Raw genomic sequence first — 22,525 nt, forward strand, 5'->3', positions numbered from 1 at the left:
TCTCATTCAATCTTCACAGGAACCTTTTGAAATAGCTTTAAGCATGACTTACAAGAAAACTGAAACACAAAAGATTGCAGAGTAACTTGCTCAAGGTCACAAATGGTAGGGGATTTTAATTGGAGTGGATTTTAATTGGAGAGAACCTGGTTTGGGTCTTTTTATCTGACTGCGTTTCAGAAGGGCCATACCAAATATCAAATCAGTCTCCCTTCAATCTGTAATTTTTTTTAAACTTCTTAGTTTTTATATTAAGTAGTCTACAACCGACAGGGAGAGGGAGAGAGAGTATCCCAAGCAGGCTCTGCATTGTCAGCGTGGAGCCTGATTCAGGGCTCGATCTCACGAACTGTGAGATCATGACCTGAGCCGAAACCAAGAGTTGGATGCTTTACTGACTGAACTGCCCAGGTGCACCACAATATCCTCTTTAAATGAATATTCAAGGGAGTATTAAAAAAACTCTTACACAGTTGGTGCTCAATATTAGTAGCTAATATGGAAACCTGCTGGGTGGTTTGGAATATAATAATAAGGTAGACTTGACTAGGAACTATTTGGATATGGTAGTTGAAGGAAAGTAAATATCCTAGGATAACTGCCAGGATCTGGCTATGATAATAGGATGGATTATCTTGCCATGAACCTGCACAGAAAATCCTGAAAGAGGAGTGTGGGAAGAAGGTAATGGGTTTGATTTTGGACGTGCTAGATTTGCAATGCCAGTGAAATGTCCATAAGAAGTACGGTTACCATTCACTGAGTGCCTACCTGGGGGGTTTTGCCTACGTTAGCGCCAATCCTCACCACAAAGTAAGAAAAGTATTACTCACGCTTATTTTTTTTTTTAATTTTTTTTTAATGTTTATTTATTTTTGAGACAGAGAGAGACAGAGCATGAGTGGGGAAGGGGCAGAGAGAGAGGGAGACACAGAATCCGAAGCAGGCTCCAGGCTCCGAGCTGTCAGCACAGAGCCTGACGCGGGGTTCGAACCCACGGACCGTGAGATCATGACCTGAGCCGAAGTCAGACGCTTAACCGACTGAGCCACCCAGGCGCCCCTTACTCACGCTATTCCACAGATGAGGAAACTGAGTGGCAGAATCAGGTTAGTGTCAATGGAGATACCAAGTAGGCAGACATGTCTGAGATCTGGGCGCTGCAGACTCTTAAACTGAAGATCCAGACTTGAGAACAATTAGCCTAGAGGTGTAGGGGTGCCACTGACAAAGAAGGGTAAAGCATGAAGGCTGGTAATAGGACAGGTCTGAGGGCGGACTCCCGTGGAATACTTCCATTAGCAGAGGAGAAGCCCTACAAGGTCTACAAGGTAACGGTGGGAAAGGCATTTACGAGAATAAGGGTTATTAGCAGAGATAAGTTTTATTTTTATTGCCTTATCTGTATGGCAAGGCAAACGTCTAATTAACAGACATCTGTTCTTACTGCCCTATGAGCTGCATTCCTTCCCTTCAAAGTCCCCTATCCCAGTCTCCCTAGCTCAGTCAGACATATATACCTCATTTTGCCTGACTGCCTTTGGAATTTCCATGCCTGTGTGGATTCCCCGTATGCATGCTATTAAATTTGGTTTTCTCTTGTTAATCTGTCTCATGTCAATTTGACTCTTATCAAAAGGACTCTGGAAGGGGACAGAATTCTTGCTCCCGGACACCAGCATTCTGAAATGGAAACAAATGTGTATAGGAGTATAGCAGAGGTTATGGGTTTTAGACTCAGCTCTACTTAGATGTGTGTCCATAGGGAAGTTATGATTCATGTTCCAACCCTCATCATCTGTAATGGGACAGTAATACCTCGTCTTGTTTTATGAAAATTAAATAAGAGATGCATTTAAAGTAGTTATCACAATACTGGGCACATAGTTGCTATAAACGTTAGAGTCAGGTAAGGTAATATCCAAGGTCAAAGCATTTAACCGTGTCTGTCTTATCTCCAAGAAGACAGGCATAACCTCCAACACCTAGCAAAATACCTGATACCTAGGAAGTATTAACCAATATTCCTTGAATGAGCTAATGAAGGGTGAATTTTGTGATGTTTTTTACATTTTAGTTTGATTTATGACCATGGCTCATTGAGAACAGAAAATGAATTGCAGTGGATTGAAGAGGTATTGGGGGGGCAGTTTCTCAGGGGAGACAGGGGTTGTAGTCAACTGAGACGGAAGAGAAGGCCCTACACCATTGGCTGGGTTCTGTAAACTTCTAGAACTTCTGTTTCTTTTACATATAAATGGTAGTTCAATTCAGAGTGTGGCTTAAGGATCACGTGAAATCAAATTTATAAATCTATTCCCATGTAAAAGAAATGCTGTCTACATGTACTCATACATAGTTATTTTCCTCCAAGTTGAAACTGGCTTTATTTTCCACTATTCTTTTGGAAAATGCAAGGGGCATGAGGAAAGACAAAGTAAAAAGCCGTTGATGGAGTTAAGAATAATAATCATGTTTCTGTCATCCTGATGGGGACTGTAGTGCAGAGTCTCAACAGATAAAAATAACCCCTTTTTATATGAATAAGAATTGATCAGAGAACCAGTGGAAATTAACATAATTGTGCTGAATGGGTCAAAGGGCAGCACCAGAGGAACCTTTAAAGCCTACACAGTTTGGGGAATGTTAAGTATGATCCTAGGATTTAAGTGGCTGAGGAAGGATTTAGACTTAAGAAATGAGACCTGGAAAAAAAAAAAAAAAAAGAAATGAGATCTGGGATCGAGGGGAGGCTAAGAATCAGGGGCGATCTATGGTTGCAAAAACCTTATACAGTTTAATGTGCACTGACTATATTGTCTGAGAATGTTCACTTCCACTATGGAACACAACCGAAGTTTTTGTAACACATACGGCACATTAATTACAGAGAAATTAGCAGCCAGTAGGACATATTAGATTTAGGTGGGCAGAGTATATGTGCACAGAGCACCGAAAGGAATGGAAGGAGCCAGAGAAGCCTTATTATTTAGCACCTCTTATTTAGCAAGCGGGGCAGGGGCAGAGAGAGAGGGAGAATCTCAAGCAGGCTCTGCACTGTCAGCATAGAACCCCAAATGGGGCTCGAACTCCTGAAACCGAGATATCCTGAGGCGAGCCAAAATAGAGTGCCTCAACCAGCTGAGCCACTCAGGCAGCCCGACAGCATCTGTTAAGTCTTCACTTAAATTGGCCATCCACCCTTGACCCCATTCCAGCCCCACATGTATAATGCTCAGGTAGTAGTGAAAATAAATTCCACGGCGGTTCATCAAGCTAAGGAGACCTGCTCTTGCGGCCAGGAATACTTGCCAGGGTGTCTGCAATAGAGCATGCCTGTGTGACTGTGTCCAGGGACATTCCTTCTGCAGGACCCCGACCCTTCGATCTCAGGTTCTGCTCCTCAGTCTTTGCAGTCACATCAGGCACCAGAGACATATTTGAACATCGCTACCCTTTCTATCCTCCTTGCGCCCTGTCCCTACGTATGTGAGCGTGACCCATCTCATTCCCCATACTTTGTGGCGTGAGAGTGTGATTAGATTGATTTCATAGGATTCTAGCACCTTTATATCTTGAATATATATATTTAAATACATATGTATATTTAATGGATGTATTTAAATGTATATGTAGGGGCGCCTGGGTGGCTCAGTCGGTTAGGCGGCTGACTTCGGCTCCGGTCATGATCTCGCGGTCCGTGAGTTCGAGCCCCGCGTCGGGCTCTGTGCTGACAGCTGGGAGCCTGGAGCCTGTTTCAGATTCTGTGTCTCCCTCTCTCTGACCCTCCCCCATTCATGCTCTGTCTCTCTCTGTCTCAAAAATAAATAAACGTTTAAAAAAAAATCTTAAAAAAAAATAAATGTATATGTATATTTAATGTTCATTTATTTTGAGAGACAGGGAGAGCCGAAGTATGGGAGGAGCATAGAGAGAGAGAGAAAGACAACCCGCACTGTGAGCCCGGAGCCCGAGGCGGGGCTCGAACTCGCGAACCATGAGATCATGACCTGCGCTGAAATCAAGACTCCAACGTTCAGCCGGCTGAGCCGCCCACGGGCCTCTGATTCTAGCGTCTTAACCTGATCTTTTCTGATAGCTTGCTTGGTAGTATACCTGGAGGTAATGCTACCATTGGCGAAGTAATTTCTTAGCTTAACCTTTTCAAGTTCTCAAGAAACGCTTTCCTCTAGGACCACAGTTTTACATCAACCACCCACAACCCGGGAATCCTTCAAGGAAAAACTTGCCAGCAGCTGCTGCTTCTTTTAAATCAGGTTTCGCTTCAACCTCACGCAGAGGAACCTATTCAAATGCCTACATTTCAGCATCCTCACTCGAACTAACTTCCTGTGCCAGAAGCTTTTGTCTGCCCCAATTGGCTTCTTTATTTAACAAATTCTCTTTATCTCCCGCTTCAGGCAAAGCTCACGCGGCCCCCAGGAGGCATGCAATATTTACTAAAGTTCCTCCCCCACTTGCCTGCCCCTGTCTGGCAGTTATCTGCTCTTTCCTTTAGGTTTGCAGTCGTGGCCTGTTTTTTTCCCTGTAGACACCCAGTTTTCTGAATAGTAGGATTATTCAGAACAGAATTAAACTTGTCCTTTACCCCGAGAACCGGGTGCTTGAAATTCAGTAAGCGAGGCTCCTAATCCTACCGCACTAAAAGCTTTGAATCTAGGCTGTGAAATTCAGACGACCCAGGCAAACCGACCCCGTGCGCTTCTTCCTTTCAGGTCCAAACCGAAAGGGAAATGGAAGCTGAAAACGAAGAAAAAGTGAATTTTAAAAACTGAAATATGAGAAAGTAACTTAAATATGACACCGGAGGTAACAACCACCTCCTCTCGGAGGACGGAGAGAGCAAGGTTTTCACAAGAAAGGGATGTAAAAAGATGGAGGGGCTTGGCAGGTGCACTTATAATTAATTTCCTTTCTGCCTTATCTCTATCATACTAGTTTATATTCCTGGCGATTCTGTGACCAAAAGGGTAAGTGAAAGGTTTTAAAGTTGAGTTTGCACCTCTCCTCATTCTTCTTGGCAACTTTGTCAAGCTTTTGTATGGCTTACTTAAGAAGATAGTGAATTTTGCTTTTATTAACTTTATTCTCAAAGAGCAATCTTTTGCCTTCTTAGATATTGTGTGTGTATATATATATATACATATACATGTATATATATGTTAAGAGCAACATAATATAATAACATAATATATATTATAGATTATAATATATATAATAGCATATATATGTTAATAGCAACATAATTTGTAGTGGTAAATCACCAAAACAGAAGCAATTTTAAATAACTTACAGTGCATCTGTAATGTGTAATATAACAATTGAGTCAGTTCTAAATTTACTGGTATGAAGAAACAATAAATTTACTGGTGTGGAAAGATCTGTATGATATATTCTTTTTTTTTTTTTTAACATTATTATTATTTTAGAAAGAGAGGGCAAGCCCCTAGGGGAGAGGGGCAGAGAGAGAGGGATAGAATCTCCTGGCTCAGCATGGAGCCCCAATGCTGGATCCCAGACCCCGGGATCATGACCTGAGCCCCAATCAAGAGTCAGACACTCAACAGCCTGAGCCACCCAGGTAGTCCTCTCTCTTTTTTTTTTTTTTTTTTAATTAAACCAAGCGTGGCTGGCTCAGTCAGAAGATCAGTCAGTCTTGATCTCTGGGTTGGTAGGTTCAAGCCCCACATTCAGTGTAGACATTACAAAAAAAAAAAAAAAAAGGAGAAAGAGAGAGATAATAAATAAAAACATTCATTTTTCTATGTTCATGAGCACAATCCTTTTTATTTAATTTTAATTTCATTTATTTTATTTTATTTTATTTTTTTAATTTTTTTTAACGTTTATTTATTTTTGAGACAGAGAGAGACAGAGCATGAACGGGGGAGGGTCAGAGAGAGGGAGACACAGAATCCGAAACAAGCTCCAGGCTCTAAGCTGTCAGCACAGAGCCCGACGCGGGGCTCGAACTCATGGACTGCGAAATCATGACCTGAGCCGAAGTCGGTCCCTTAACCGACTGAGCCACCCAGGCGCCCCAAATTTCATTTATTTTAAAATAAGCTCTATGCCCAACGTTGACTCGGACTGACAATCCTAGAAATCAAGTGTCATAGGCTCTCCTGACTGAACCAGCCAGCTGCTACTGCTCCCCTCCACCCCCCCGCCACCCCAGGATATACTTTTAAGTAGAAAAAGCAAGTTGCAGAACAAAATGCTTGCTGGTGTTCCATATTAGGATAGGAAAAATAGGTTATAATTCTATTGTATATCACGGGTACACATGGAAATGTCTGGAAAGATAATATCAAAGCTAACAGTGATGTTGCCAGTTCACTTTATGTAATAATCTTTTCTTAATATTGTACAAATAGCTTTTGTTTTTTTTTAAGGGAATGACAAAGTCACACTGAGATGTAAGAACGAGCCCCCAAACTTAATATTTCCCTGTAGTTCAATGACCTGAATTTCACCCTGATGTTCTTCCCGTCAGAAATGTTGTTAAAGAGAATATTCAAGAAGGAGACCATCTCAACCCTGGCTGATACATTTCAGGAAAATAGGAAATCTTTTTTAAGAATGCAACTATAGGAGTGGTTGGCTGGCTCAGTTGGAAGAACATGCGACTCGATTTTGGGTCGTTGAGTTTGGAGCCCCACCTTGCGTGTAGAGATTACTTAAATAAATAAATTTTAAATAATGTAATTATCGATTTTTAGGATTCTTCCAAATAGATATATACCTCTAAATTCTGACATGCAAAGAGGTTGAAGATATAATGCTAAGTGGAGCAAAAGACAAACAAAAAAAACTCTCAGAAGAGAATGTATGGTATGATCCTGTTACAATATATATATAAATTCGCATAAAATCACCCAGGAGGTGCCTGGGTGGCTCAGTTGGCTAACCATCTGACTTTGGCTCAGGTCCCGATCTCACAGATTGTGAGTTCTAGTCCTGCATCCGGCTCTCTGCTGTCCGTGCAACGCTGGCTTTGGAGCCTCTCTCTGCCCCTCCCCCCTCTCGTGCGCGCATGTGCACACTCTCTCAAAAATGAAAACATTTATAAAAAAGATCATCCAGGGGCGCCTGGGTGGTTCAGTCCGTTAAGTGTCCGACTTCGGCTCAGGTCATGATCTCGCGGTCCGTGAGTTCGAGCCCCGCGTCGGGCTCTGTGCTGACAGCTGAGCCTGGAGCCTGTTTCAGATTCTGTGTCTCCCTCTTTCTCTGGCCCTCCCCTGTTCATGCTCTCTCTGTCTCAAAAATAAATGTTAAAAAAAAAAAAAAAAAAAAAAGACCATCCATATGATATACTAAAATACCTGTAGAAATTGAACTGTGCTTACTAGATTTGATTTATTGTTCATTTCTCTATTGTTTAAATTTGTTCTCCATAGCACGTTTTAGTTTTGCAGTCAAAAAGGTCCAGGCAGCTTCTTTCTGCCTGTAGGCGTCCTGTGCTTTGATAAAAACACCTTTCTGTACTGGGGGAGGGTGGGGAGAGGCCCAATCTCTTAAAAAAAATAAGCCCAGACTCTGGTTCCCTGATGATAGTGGGGTTCCCTGAGGTGTTTTGTCTTTACCCTGACAGGTGCCTGTTTGAAGACACAGGAGGTGACTGGCATTTCCAAAATGGCTAATCTCCAAAAGAAAACGCTAAACACCAGAAATTCCTTTTTCCTTCTTTTCTTTCAATCCTTCTTTTCCCCTTCTTTTCACTTCCAGAACCATGTTTTGAATGTAACAGGTGTTCTGCCACTCTAAATCTTTAATTCTTAGCCATTCCCTTGCCTATTCCCAATGTCTTATAGCTGAACTTAGTCCAAAGCAGAAACAAGCAGCGATCAAGGGTGTAAAAACATCTGTTACATGACAAGGTTCAATAGTAGAGAGCTAACTGGAGTTTCTGAAGACTTTGCGGGGTCTGGGTGGCTCAGTTGGTTGAGTGTCCGACTTTGGCTCAGGTCATGATCTTGCAGTCTGGGAGTCTGAGCCCTGAGCTCTGTGCTGACAGCTCCAGGGTTTGGAGCCTGCTCTGGATTCTGTCTCCTTCTGTCTCCTTCTGTCTCCGCCCCTCCCCCACTTGTGCTGTCTCTCCCCAAAAATAAAATTTTAAAAAATTAAAAAAAAAAAAAAAAAAAGAGGGGCGCCTGGGTGGCACAGTCGGTTAAGTGTCCGACTTCAGCCAGGTCACGATCTCGCGGTCCGTGAGTTCGAGCCCCGCGGCGTCGGGCTCTGGGCTGATGGCTCAGAGCCTGGAGCCTGTTTTGGATTCTGTGTCTCCCTCTCTCTCTGCCCCTCCCCCTGTTCATGCTCTGTCTCTCTCTGTCCCAAAAATAAAAAATTAAAAAAAAAAAAAAGAAAAAAAAAAAAGACTATCACTTTATACTAGCTATTTTCCCAAGGTCCTAGGTTCTTCCTCATATGTGTTGACAACTCGTTATGTGCATTTAGGTTTTTATTTTTTTTTAATGTTTATTTAATGTTTATTTAATGTTAGTGACATATTACCTTTTTTTAAGAGTTTATTTATTTATCTATTTTTGAGAAAGAGAGAATGGGGGGAGGGGCAGAGAGAGAGAGAGAGGGGGACGGAGTATCCGAAGCAGGCTCCACGCTGAAAGCAGAGAGCCCAATGCGGGGCTCAAACTCACCAACTGGGAGATCATGACCTGAGCCAAAGTCCAATCCTTAACGGAGCCACCTAGGTGCCTCCCTTTTTTTTTTTAAAGTAAGCCGTACACCCAACGTGGTTTGAACTCAGGAGCCTGAGTCAAGGGTTATCCGCTCCACTGACTGAGCCAGCCAGGGTAGTGACAGATCTTAAAATGCTCTAATCTCTTAAAAAAGAATTTTTCCTTCACTCAATACACTTAAATGAAAAGGCCAGGTGGCAGAACAGTGAAATCACATTTGTAAAAAGTCATACTGGGTGGGGGGGGTCTGGGGGCATCTGGGTGGCTCAGGTCAGGATCTCAGTTTGTGAGTTCAAGCACCCCATTGGGCTCTCCGCTGTGGGCACAAAACCTGCTTCAGATCCTATCTGCCTCACTTTCTGCCACTTCCCCAACTTGTGCTCTCTCAAAAGTAAACATTAAGAAAAAAAAAAAAGTCATACTCAGATCTGCTTCAATAACAAAATGAAACTAATAGGGATTTAGAGATTTCATGTACTATTTTAGTTGTTCAATCAATGCTTTGTTTTCATGATTTACTCAGTTCATAACATAGTGCTTGGCACAAAATTCAACTATCTGACAACTTTTAAAAGAATATTGTGTTGTACCTAGGTATAGGCAGAAATTACCCCTGATGTCATTTGTCAAATGTCTAGAGAATTTGGATGGTCCTACAGCAACATTGGAAAATTGGAGAAACCATGAGGGAAATGACCAGGAAAACTGCCTTAGTGGACCATTCTGTGTCTGCTTCGGAAAGTAGATGTTGCCATGGAGCAAGAAGGCAGTGGTGATTAAAAGTGCTCTGATTCAAGGGGCGCCTGGGTGGCGCAGTCGGTTAAGCGTCCGACTTCAGCCAGGTCACGATCTCGCGGTCCGGGAGTTCGAGCCCCGCGTTGGGCTCTGGGCTGATGGCTCAGAGCCTGGAGCCTGTTTCCGATTCTGTGTCTCCCTCTCTCTCTGCCCCTCCCCTGTTCGTGCTCTGTCTCTCTCTGTCCCAAAAATAAATAAACGTTGGAAAAAAAAAAAAAAAAGTGCTCTGATTCAGATCAATTCGGGGTGAACTGGGATGGAGAAGGATAGTAAAAAGAAATATTAGTATAGTTCATAGATGCCTGCTTTGCTTCTTCTAAGGGGAAAACATAATTTACCTGGGGAAAAAAGTATTCCCAACTAGCCTCAGAATTTAAACATGTCTCTGATCCAGTTTATGTTAACACTAATACATTTGTAGATTTACTTTTTTATTTTGAGAGAGAGCACGCGCACCAGCAGGGGAGGGGCAGAAAGGAGAGACAGAATCCCAAGCAGAGCACAGTTTGAGGCTCGAACTCCTGAACCATGAAATCATGACCTGAGCTGAAATCAAGAGTCGACCTAATCAACTATACCACCCAGGTGCCCCTATACTTTATGTTTTAAAAATTTTTTAATGTTTATTTTTGAGAGAGACAGAGACAGAATGCGAGTGGGTTGGGACAGAGAGAGAGGGAGACACAGACTCTGAAACAGGCTCCAGGCTCTGAGCTGTCAGCACAGAGCCCGACGCGGGGCTCGAACTCACGGACCGTGAGATTATGACCTGAGCCGAAGTCAGACGCTTAACCGACTGAGCCACCCAGGCGCCCTGTACTTTACTTTTTAAAAGATTATTTTAAGAGAGAGAGAACGGGGAGGGGCAGAAAGAGAGGAGCATCCCAAGCAGGCTCCGCACCGCCAGCAGGAAGCCCAACGCGGGGCCTGAACTCAGAAACCGGAGAGGTCTGGACCTGAGCCAAAACCAAGAGTTGGACGTTCTAAAACATTGATATTGTGCTTTGTAGTTGGTCTATAAACTTAACAAGTCCCTTTTTAAATAAAAGCTGGCATTAAAATGTCTTAAAAGAAGCTTATTTCCACACAGTGCCTTCTGGCACAGTACAATTGTAGAAAAGAGTGGACACATCCCTGGTGTGAGTTACAGGATGAGATTCCAATTGGTTGACCTTTTCCCCTCCTTCTCCAGTCTTCTCTACCTTTCATTATTACCTATTCCCTGGCTGCCCTTTATTTAAGCCTCTTTACAAACCTAAGAGCTCTGTTCATCACTTTTCTGCTTCTGATCTTCCAGATGGGGCACTCTTCTTTAACTCCCAATAACCACAAATTTTATTGTTTCAATACTATTACACACACAAGGAGGAAAAAAGTTCGTTGAGATTTAATTAACCAGTCACCTAGCTTTGTATACTTAGCTACCTTTTCCTTACTCTTTTTTTTTGTCCCTTTACTTTACTTTTGTCCCTTTCTAAGAGCAGCCTCTTAGCAGAATCTTAAAGAGATTTCAGTTAATTGGTCCTTCCCACATCAAAAGACTCTAACAAAGAAAGACCCGTGTTTAGCCAAGTTTTTTAGTCACTGAGCTACTGGTGAAATCAGGGTAGAGACAACTAAAAGATAAAGTAGGTATTTATTTGTACTTAAATCTATCGTAAACCACCAGCCAGACTGGTCCTATCATCACGACACATTAAAATATAAAAACAGCTTTCTACAAATACTGGAATAACGAACACGTCAGGAGTTGTAGTTAAACCAGCACAGGGGGCAGAGGAAATCAACGACGCACATTATAACTTAACCCTCCACAATTGAGGTTGTTAAGCCTCACTATCTCAGAAAATACAAATAATCCTTCATCACATCTTTGTATTTTTACTTCCTATTCTTGTGGTTAAATTCTGGAGCCTAAAGATATACAAATTAGTGTTGTATCTAGTTATCTAGAGCCAGAAACATATTTCCGCATGTTGTTCAAAGCAGCCAAAGCTACGGAATCCTCTTTGAGGAGACTCCTGCCGTTCCCCCTTGATGGACAGAATAAACATAATGAAAAACAGAATATCAAGGCAGAGATACAGGACCCTAACAGACAAATCTTAGAAGTAATACAGCCATCGCCCAAATGGAGACGGATTAATACGCTCATGGTCACGCGACTTCAGGCTGTATGTTCAGGGTAGTTTGGGAATAAATCCATTATTTGCTGGGCACTAAAATACTTAGCCGTTTGCTGTATTACACTGTGGCTTTCCCCAGTCGTTTCTAAGATGGACTGCAAATCGCTGACAGAATTTTGCTGTAACTGTATCTGGGGCTGCGGGGATTCCTCTCCACAGTCGTGTAGCTGACTGTTCCAGCCCTGGCCATTCCAGGCTTGGGGGCACCAGGTCTGACTGTTCCAGGTCTGGTTGCTCCATGACTGACTGTTCCAGGTCTGGTTGCTCCACGACTGGCTGTTCCAGGTCTGGTTGCTCCACGACTGGCTGTTCCAGGTCTGGTTGCCCCATATTGGAAGGTTTCCGGAAGTGTTCATCAGGTATCCCTGGTGATAGGAATAGAAGCCTGGGTATTCTGGATTTGCAGAGCTGTTCTGAAAGAGAACGGTAGATCAACTGAAAGGCTAGAAAGAAAATCAGGATGGTCTGCAGCCGGGGTTCTAACGCGTTAGCAAGGACCAAAACGAAAAAGCCATGGAAAAGAAAGCAGAGGCATGCCTGGCTGGCTCAGTCAGTAGAGCATGCTACTCTTGATCTCAGGGTCGTGAGTTCAAGCCCCACGCTGGGCATGGAGCCTACTTGAAAAAAAAAAAAGGAGGAAAATACGTTTCCTGTTACCTGAGACACAGTGTTGTTATTCTTTGGCCAGTTGTTTTTTTGCCACCTCTTACATTTCATTCTCTGGTTCTGGAACCAGGTCTTAACCTACAAAGAAAAAGGTGACAGGAAAACAGGAAAACATAAAACACCAGTAATGTGGATGTACTAGGGATCAAAGAATATTGTTAACAATTCCCCTCCCCACCCCCACCCCCCGCCCCGTCCACAACTACAACTATTTAAAGCTCAGAAAACTGAAACTTCTAGAGTCCTTTCTGAAATCTTGAAACCATTTTCTATGAATGTCACAGCCCCTCAAGTCAGTTGGCTGCTTTTTAATAAACCTAACCAGTTTGAGAAAAACCACTGCCTATCTATCCTAGAACGTTCACATTAAATGTCTACCTATCTCCCTTTTCATAGTTTACCCATGCCAGTAGTCAGCTAAAGGTACTTTGTTTGCAATAAAGAAGGCTCCCCCATAAGCACACTTCCATTTAATGTGATAATGGTGGTCATTTCAACTCAAGAAATATGAAATATACCACAAGGACAACTATTTGGAAAATATCAAATCTATTTAAGCATCCAAGAAGCTTAAATTTCCAGGTGATTTGTAAAGTATAAGGTAGAAAATGACATTAAGGAGGACCAGAAGTATTTATATACTTAGACTAAGTATGGCACCAGTGACAGAAAACCATACAATATCTGACTGCAAAATATGCAAGAATATGGAAAATGATTAACCTCGCTAGTAATGAAATGCACACAAACAAGAGATTCCAGTTTTATTTTAATGAGGAGCAGTGTTGGTTAGGGACTCTCCTAACCTGGAAGATGGGAATACATGCATCTCCTTTGATTAAGGAAAAATCGGCAACATTTTCACGATTTTGGCTTGTGCAACAGGGAAAAGTGGTTAAATAAACCATGGCATATTAACACATTACAACGTTAAAAAAATGGTCACAGGGGGCGCCTGGGTGGCTCAGTCAGTTGAGCGGCAGACTTCGGCTCAGGTCATGATCTCATGATCCGTGAGTTCGAGCCCCGCGTCGGGCTCTGTGCTGACAGCTCAGAGCCTGGAGCCTGTTTCAGATTCTGTGTGTCTCTCTCTCTCTGACCCTCCCCCGTTCATGCTCTGTCTCTCTCTGTCTCAAAAATAAATAAATGTTAAAAAAAAATTAAAAAAAAAAAAAGGTCACGAAACATTGCAAAGATCCTACTCTCATATGAAAATTATCTGTAGGCGGTACCTAAGCCTACAGATGCACACACAGATGTTAGGAAATGGTCATCTGCAAATGGGGTTTTTTATTTCGCACTGCAAGAACAAGTAGGCAAACTCTACCTGCTTATAGCTAAGGTTCAGAATGTTGGAAAGTTCTTGCATCTGCTGGAGACTGAGGTATTTCTGTCTCTGAAATCTATCATTGAGTACATATAGCTGGGTCTGAGAGAAGACGGTTCTGATCTTCTGTTTCTTGCCCTGAGCTGGATCGTCCTTCTTCGCGGTGATCTCCTCTGCAGAAGTGGGCAGCACTTTTACTCTGGGGCTGGTGGAAGAATCGGGGCTGCCCTGAACAAGTAGATCCATGCAGGAAGGAAGAGGAGAGACTGTTGGGAATAAAACAACACTTTTCTCTAAAACCTTTCAAATAGCAAATTACATTCGCCAACCTATGGTTGTCGAAGCATTTTTTGAGAGCCCTCAACCTCAGAATCAGGTAGTAGGTAAAAATTTACCTCTTGTGTGACCCCCGAACACTAGTTGGGAAGCAGAGTGGGACTCAACTTTTTTTTTTTTTTTAAAGACTTTACTTTTTAATGTTTATTTTTGACAGAGCAGAGCATGCGCATTTGGGAGAGAGAGCGAGAGCGGGGGGGAGGAGCAGAAAAAGAGGACAAGGATCCCAAGTGGGCTCTGCGGGAGCCCAACACGGGGGGGGGGGGGGGGGGGGCGGGGGGGGGGCGGGGCGGGGCAATTCAGGAACTGAGCCGAAATGGGACACTTAACCAACTCAGCCACCCAGGTGCCCCAAGATTTTATTTTTAAGTAATCCCTATGGCCAACATGGGGCTCGAACTCACAACCTTGAGATCAAGAGTCACATGCTCCACTGACCGAGCCAGCCAGGTGGTCCTCAAACCTCCTTGACAAAAGCTTTCTACTGCAAATCGATGCTCAAGAGTCCATGCTGGGACTGTTCAGAAAAGTCACAGGGAATGATCACTGGAGTCCCCTCCCCCCACCGCCCCTATCATGTCCCTTCCTAACTTCGTTTTGTAAAGTTAATCATCCCCTACATCATATTTAATACTGTAGGATCAGTTTCTGGGGACCCTTTAAAATCCACAGTTTAGGGGCACCTGGGTGGCTCAAGTCGGTTAAGTGTCTGAGTTCAGCTCCGGTCTTGATCTCCGGGTTGGTGAGTTCGAGCGGCCCGCATTGGGCTCTCTGCGGTCAGCAGAGTCCGCTTTGGACCATTTGTCTCCATATCTGTCTGCCCAACCCCCCCCCCCACCCCCGCTCACGTGCGTGCTTCCTCCCCTCCAAAAAAACCTAAAAAATATTATATTGCCTAGATTCAGTAGCCGTTTAAACTCTTTAATTTCTACCCTAGTCATGGAATAAAGAGATAGCCTTTACGAGGCAAAAATTCACAATCTTGTGCTTCTTGTAAGTGGGCGAGACCAAGGACTTCAGTGGGGGCATCTCCTAAAAAAAAAAACCGGTCTCTATAAACTTGCACTTGGCTTGCCAAGGAGGACACGCCCACTTGCTCATTCCCGAGCCATTTCTCACAATCCAGCGCTGTATTTTCAATGTTCGGAATTATAAAAGGGCATCGACATGAAGTTTAGGAAAACCGGGGAACATTAAAATCCAACAATCCAATAAAGCAGTTTCTTAGTCCTTCTCCAACAGCTTGGTTTTAGGGGTAATCATGTAAACAATGTTTAAACGATTATTTTTACCATGAATCTTAAAAGTGGTTTTTCTCGGGTAAACATTCGTTTACGTTTTCATTTTTAACAATTACTGCCGAATTGATTCACAAAAAACCGGTGCGGACTTCACACCAAACTGATCATCCCCCACCCCTGCGATTACCATGTAGAAGCCAACCTGGGTTTCAAATTTGGGCTCTCGCCCCTGAATGTCAGCAGGTTAAACCTTCTGGGATCTTCTACCATAAAATGGGGTGGACATTTCCTCAGGATATAGGGGACTTGAGCATAGCAGGCTCTCAGAAATTCGGAGCTGCCCCAGTTAACGCCCACGGAGCCAAAGAGGCAGGAGAGCCACCGCCGCTGTTGTAGGAAGGTAGAACTTTTCAACAAGGTGCGATTCATAATTAGCCACGCCATTTCTGGAACTCCTTGAAAACCCGACAAATCAAAACCTGATGCTCACGGCATCCCCTACCCCTAGCTGTGATGTTAGCACTTCTGACTTAATAGTAACATTTACTGTTACTATGTGCTCAGCACCCAGTCTGTTAAGATGTATATATCAACTCATTTTTCACAACACATTTGTGTTTCCACAGGGCCTATGCACCTAATGCCTCAATTATCCAGTGAGCCATTGAAATGCCAGCGTCCTGCGGCCCTTGTCGCTTACCTGACACCTGGGACCTGGGTGAAAGGGCACGCACCCACCAAATAACAACTGGGACAGGTGTCGAGAGGCTTGATAGAGGACACCTGCTTTCATTAATGGGCTGTAATTGCTCAAGAGCAAAACGAATGACCCTTCCCCTCCTCAGATTTCACTCTCCCTCAAGGTAATCAGCCTTTCAAGGATTAATTTTCTCTTACCGGTCTCCGTGTGGGGGGTCTCAGCGGATGACATTTGCAAGGGTGCATAATTTTCTTCAGGCCCATCAATCTCAGGCACTGGAGAAGAGTCCCTAGAATCGGGCGCTTCGGGGCAAGGCGGGCATTGGGGCTGAGCTGGATCCGTATTCATGTTGCCGAGTTGAGGGAAGAGAGAAAAAAAAAGAGGGAGATGCAGGCTTATGTGTCTAGGTGGAAGAACTTAAAAGAGAAATCTGAAGATCTCCAGATGTAAGAGTATCAGAAAGACAGGATGCAGTGGCGTCACCACCGAAAGGGCCAAGCACCAACCAACCCAATTTAGCAAAAGGTGAAGATTCTGGAGGCTCTAGATTTATAAGGAAAGCTCGCCCATCCTTAGACCCGCCCCTCCCGGCAGCCCCACGCCCACACACACCCTCGTGAATTCTCAGTTAATCCTGTCTGCCAGTCTCACCAAGGCCATTGTCATGCAAAAGGTAGCTGCCGGGTAGTCCAGACTGGGTGGGGAACGGGAAAACTGGGGCCACAGGACCTAGGAGCAAAAGTAAACCCGGCAATTAAATATTTCTGGGTTCACCACGTTTCCGTCTTTTAAAATCAAAGATGCACTTGAGGCACCTCAGACGATTGAATCTTCCACTTGGGCAGTTAATATCTTGATCTAAGGCCCCGTAGGGTCTCAACATCGAGCTGGTTATGGCAGAAGCTCCAACCACGTAGCTCTATTTTCCTCTTGAGTCCCCCTAAGGTCACAATAAGACACACATTGTATGTTGCTAAGGCGTCAGTGGATGTTAAAAATAGTATTTGTTTTCAACTCCCTCTTCTTGTTTTTTAGCTGTCGAGAGACAGGCTTGTCTTTGCCCCAGGACTGTTGTCTCCTTTAACAAAAGCCAGAGGAGGGGACCTGTGGCCTGCTGATCTGTAGCTGACTTTGGTGCCTCGTAGGTAATTATGCATTCGCCACCAGTATGGAAAATTTTTCAGTAGTTTTTAGACATGTGTGGCTGGATAGAATCTTGACTCGGTTTCCTCATCTGTACCTTGTCTGTGTTGCTATAAAAATTAGAGGAAATAAAGTGCTAAATCCTCATAATATTTGACACTCAGTGATCTACAAATGGGGGCTATTAATAGGAATTCTGTCTTTATCCTATGCTCATGAGCTCCAAGTTTGAAATTACCTTTTTGTTGTGTTTATTATTTTAATGCAGCAAACAACATGACAGATTGAGAGCAGTCCTTTCTTATTTCATCTGGGACGTTCCTAGATCTAAAACAATGAAATTTATTGACCTGTAAACCAACCCAACTGAAAAGAGGAAGGTAGAGAAGAACATCCTCCAAGCAAATGACATTCCTGTGAATGGATTTGCCAATACATTTGCGACAAGTTTCTTTTAGAATCTGTGTTGGACCTCCCGTCTCTTCTTTTTTTTTTTTTTTAATGTTTATTTATCTTTGTGATATAGAGAGAGACAGAGCGTGAGCAGGGAAGGGGCAGAGACAGAGGGAGACACAGAATCCAAAGCAGGCTCCAGGCTCTGAGCTGTCAGCACAGAGCCTGATGCGGGGCTCGAACTCCTGAACCGGGAGATCATGACCTGAGCCGAAGTCGGCCTCTTTTTCCTTCTCTGGCTCTTTTTTACATTAGCTTTTCCTTCCCTGGCCCGGCAATTCTGTCATGTCCTGCAATCCTACTCCATCCCCGGTTTCAATTTTTTTTTTCTTTGTTTTCAGTCAATTTTCCAAAGGAGCAGTTTTTAGGGTTCAGTTTTAGCAGTACATATTTATAGACAAAGATAACAGTCTGCAGCTTTCAATTCTCCTCCCCACTCCAGAATTCAATATTAAAGAAACCTGAGGCAGCTGGGTGGCTCAGTTGGCTAAGCTTCCAACTGGCTCAGGTCAAGATCTCAAGGTTCATGAATTCAAGCCCCGCGTCAGGCTCTGTGCTGACAGTTTGGAGCCTGGAGCCTGCTTCGGATTCTGTGTCTCCCTCTCTCTGCGCCCTTCCTCCACTTGCACTGTCTCTCTCTCTCTCTCGAAAATAAAAATAGACATTAAAAACATTAATATTGGCGAAGCCTAACATTTCTTCCTCTTTTCCAATCTCCCACCCCTAAAAGTAAACCCTTAGCAAATTCCAATTACATATTTTTCTGAGCTGCAAGCTGATTACACCTGTCACATTCTCTGCTACTTGGGTCTCCACCTAGAGCTGCTGGCTTTGCTTCCACGCAGAGAGAGTTTTGTTCATAACTTGAGGATGCCAATTCGTGAGCATAGGAGTACTGCTGGGACCAAAGCATGGAGATAAATTCTATGTAATCTTTCCTTTGTCTTCTCAGACCGTCCTGCTGGAGGGGAAAAGAATACAAACAGGAACATCAAGGAAAAGATGGGTGGAAATACAGTGTGCTCAGGCAGACAGTCTCTGTCTCATTACAAATAGAATATGATTTTTTTATACTTTTTAAAATGTTTTTTTATTTATCTTTGAGAGACACAGCATGAGTGGGGAAGGGCAGAGAGAGAAGGAGACACAGAATGCGAAGCAGGCTCCAGGCTCTGAGCTGTCAGCACAGAGCCCAATGTGGCTCAAACTCACGAACTGTGAGATCATGACCTGAGCCGAAGTCCGATGCTTAACCGATTAAGCCACCCAGGTGGCCCCATAGAGTATGATTCCTTTTAATCAAGGGAATGTAATGTTGGATGTGTACTAAACTTATTGTGGTAATCATTTTGCAACATATCGTACATCCGTTCATTATGCTGTGCGCCTTATGTCATATGTCAATTACATCTCAATAAAACCGGGAGATGGGGCGCCTGGGTGGCTCAGTCGGGTGGGCGTCCCACTTCGGCTCAGGTCATGATCTCGCGGTCCGTGAGTTGGAGCCCCGCGTCAGGCTCTGTGCTGACAGCTCAGAGCCTGGAGCCTGTTTCGGATTCTGTGTCTCCCTCGTTCTCTGACCTTCCCCCGTTCATGCTCTGTCTCTCTGTCTCAAAAATGAATAAATGTTAAAAAAAAATTTTTTTTTAAACCGGGAGAAAAGTAAATTAAGACACGGAAAACTTGACTTCCTGCCTCCCAATTCGCACAGTTGGTAAATGAGTACAGTCAAGGCCGCCAGACGCCTTACTTTGCCCACAGCTCTCTAAACTGCAGGTACCAGAAGCTTTGTTCTTTGCTGACTGGGATCTTTGCATGAAAGCCTGGCTGAAGTCACCCCTCCCCCATCTGTGTCTTATTGTATCTAGGGTCGGAGCCTCCGGAGAGAAAGACCAAAGGGAAGGGGGCTGGTAGCTAGAAGGCAAACTTAACTACATTCTTTGCCCAGGAAAGCAATTTGAATAAGGTTGAGCATGCTCAGGTAGGTGTTGGAGACCTTGGAATTGTAGGGGTGGGCTGCGTGGGTGGAGGAGGGGTGTGTTACAATGCGCTAGAGTCCAGGGCTGCAAATGCAAACGTGATTTTAGGTTTTGTTTTCCTAGGACCGCCCTCTGGGAAAGAGCTGAAAAAAAAAGAGCTAAAAATGAAAAGTATTTTTCAGACAAGATTTATTCCTCACTTTAAAGGTAGGAAACGCACGTTGGGTGACGTAATCCTTTCAGAGCACAGGTGTCCCAACTTTGCACCAGATTTTTGCTGACCTGTCACGAAAAAGAGGAAGTGACAATCATCAGGAGGATGAATATTGACTTCACTGCTCCTCAGTTTAATGTATACATCAAACATGGAATTAATTTCTCACGGACGGGATCGTCGGATTTATTATTGATGCATCATTGTTTTTACCCTGCACCCATTGTCCATTTGAGTTGACTTGGATGTATCCAAACTGATAGGCATTCACCTGTTTTCTTTTCACTTAATTCTCGCATATGTTTCTGCTCCTATTTTCTCTTTATGTTCTTTCACTCTGGCTAATAAACCCATTCTATAAGTAACTGTTTCTTGCCTACATACGTACAGACATATGTGTGTATGTATTTATTTACTTCTTATTCAACTAAATGCATCAGTGCCTATCATGTGCTAGAGAGGAAAGAAATAATTAAACATCATCTTAATTTTGAGGAAGTAATAGTTTAGTAGAGTAGATCAAAACAGACCAAAAAAAAAAAAAAAAAAAAAAGAAAGAAAGAAAGAAAGAAAAAGAAAAAGAATGTCCTGGGATGAGTGTTGAAAAGAAAAATAAATCCCAAAATGATGTATGTACTGGATGCTAAGGGGGCCCAAACAAGAGAAGGTGTGGTTGGGGAGGGGAATCCGCAAAGCCTTCTTGGAGGATTTTCTGTTGAACCGAGATGGAAAATTGTTGAGAGAATAGGGGAGGGAATTCTAGAAAATGAACACTTTTGGCAAAGAATCATTATTATTTTAGAAAAATAATGGATGATTAGGAAGAATTATTATTTTAGAGAAAATAATGGGTCATTGGAAAATAGGGACAAGAGACCTGACAGGTAATGAAGTGACCACAAGTAGTAAAAAAAATTTTTTAATATATTTATTTATTTTGGGGAGAATGCAAGCAGGGGAGGGGCAGAGAGAGGGGGACCGAGGATCTTCGTGCTGACAGGCTGACAGAAATGAACCCGGTGGAGGGGCGCCTGGGTGGCGCAGTCGGTTAAGCGTCCGACTTCAGCCAGGTCACGATCTCGAGGTCCGTGAGTTCGAGCCCTGCGTCGGGCTCTGGGCTGATGGCTCAGAGCCTGGAGCCTGTTTCCGATTCTGTGTCTCCCTCTCTCTCTGCCCCTCCCCCGTTCATGCTCTGTCTCTCTCTGTCCCAAAAATAAATAAATGTTGAAAAAAAAAAAGAAAAGAACCCGGTGGGGGCTCAAACTCACGCGCTGAGAGATCATGACCTGAGCCGAAGTTGGACTCCTAACTGACTGAGCCACCCAGCCGCCCCAAGAAACTGTAAGTTTTGACTTAAATCTTTCTTTAGTTTATGCTCTGTTGGTGTTCTACCTAATGGCCTGATGGTTCTCTCTCTGTCTCCTTTCTGATTCTTCTCATCTGCTTTCATCTAAAGGTTAGAGGGTACCAAAGCTTAGTTCTCAAACCTCTTTTCTATCTGGACTCACTATAGTGGTGATCTTATCCTGTCTTATTACTTTCAACACCATCTATATGCCTTTGACCTTCAAATGTACATCTTTATCCTAGACCTAGTCCCCAAACTCAATCTCATCTATTCAACTGCCTACCTAACATCCCCACTGGGATTTCTATAAGGCGTCACAAAATTAATATTTCAAAAACGAAACTCCCAATATTCCTCTTTAGACAGGCTCCTCCTACGGTCTCCGTCTCAGTGTATAACAATTCCATCTTTTCAGTTGTTCAGGCGAAAACCTTAAGGCCATCTTTGTTGATGGTGCCTTCAAAATACATGTAGAACCCAATGCCTTCTTTCTTTTAATTTTTGTGTCTTCCAATGTTTCTTTCTTCAATGGTTGGAGTATTTTTTTTTTTAATGTTTGTTTATTTTTGAGGGACAGAGGGGGAGAGAGAGAGAGAGAGAGAGAGAGAGAGCAGGAGGGCGTGGGGGAGGGGCAGAGAGAGAGGGAGGCAGAGGATCAGAAGAGGCGAAGGGGGTTCTGTGCTGACAGCAGCGAGCCCCATGTCGGGGCTCAAACTCACAAACCACAACCATGAGATCGTGACCTGAGCCCGAGTCAGACGCTTAACCAACTGAGCCGCTCAGGCACCCCTGTGGGAGTGAATTTTGATCATCACATGGGCCAGGGCTTAGAGAGCCAGCAGAGCAGCAAGAAATGGTTATTTATTTTATTTTTATGTATTTGTTATTTTTATTTACTTTATAGCCCGTGATGGGGCTTGAACTCACAAACCCTGAGATCATGACCCGAGTCGGAATCAAGAGTCTGATCCTTAACAGTCTCAGCTACCCAAGGTGCCCCATGGTTATGTTCTTTTAAAGAACATGTATTTATTGGTTATTGCCTGTGTCACAAGAGAGCCAGGGGCTTGAAATTACGTGTGTCCAAGCTGCATTTGACCTTTTCTAAAGTATCTCCCAGGTTACCAGTCTATCCAAACCACCATCTGTCCCTTGGATGATTCCAATAGCTTCCCAACTGGTCTCTGTGTTTGCACCCTAGCCTTCCTATTGTCTAGTCTCAACATATTGTCCAGAATGAATTTTTGTTAAGACAAGTCATATCAAGCTATTCCTTTGCTTAAAATCCCCGTTCGGTGTTATCACATTTACAGTCACAGATTGAAGTCCTGGATTAACGTGAACCTCTTCTGGCCTTGTAAGACTCTGTCCTGTCACCTTGTGTTCTCCACCCTCCTAGCTGGCCTCCTAACTGATC

The 22,525-nt window shown here is 43.5% G+C and overlaps 1 protein-coding gene and 1 pseudogene across 1 annotated transcript; one reads left to right on the forward strand and one right to left on the reverse strand.

Moving 5' to 3' along the window:
- Positions 1–11,682: 11,682 nt before the first annotated feature.
- On the reverse strand, positions 11,683–16,445 carry NANOG (Nanog homeobox). The gene is made up of 4 exons (XM_043564813.1): positions 16,169–16,445; positions 13,695–13,960; positions 12,359–12,445; positions 11,683–12,114 (listed from the first exon to the last, which is right to left on the reverse strand). The coding sequence occupies exons 1-4, from the start codon at positions 16,317–16,319 to the stop codon at positions 11,683–11,685; spliced, it is 936 nt and encodes a 311-aa protein (XP_043420748.1). The 5' UTR covers positions 16,320–16,445.
- A 3,939-nt stretch (positions 16,446–20,384) lies between these two features.
- Positions 20,385–22,525, forward strand: part of LOC122473572 — a 30,039-nt pseudogene continuing 27,898 nt past the window's right edge.

Source organism: Prionailurus bengalensis, chromosome B4, assembly GCF_016509475.1.
Source record: "Prionailurus bengalensis isolate Pbe53 chromosome B4, Fcat_Pben_1.1_paternal_pri, whole genome shotgun sequence".
Taxonomy (NCBI): domain Eukaryota; kingdom Metazoa; phylum Chordata; class Mammalia; order Carnivora; family Felidae; genus Prionailurus; species Prionailurus bengalensis.

Bases quoted from the DNA above. Each gene is read 5' to 3' on its own strand.
- NANOG (XM_043564813.1), bottom strand. From the start codon at position 16,319: ATGAATACGGATCCAGCTCAGCCCCAATGCCCGCCTTGCCCCGAAGCG. The intron at 13,961-16,168 runs GTAAGAGAAAAT...TATTCCCAACAG, and splicing joins GACCCCCCACACGGAGACCG to TCTCTCCTCTTCCTTCCTGC. The intron at 12,446-13,694 runs GTAGAGTTTGCC...TTTTCTTTGTAG, and splicing joins TGAACCTTAGCTATAAGCAG to GTTAAGACCTGGTTCCAGAA.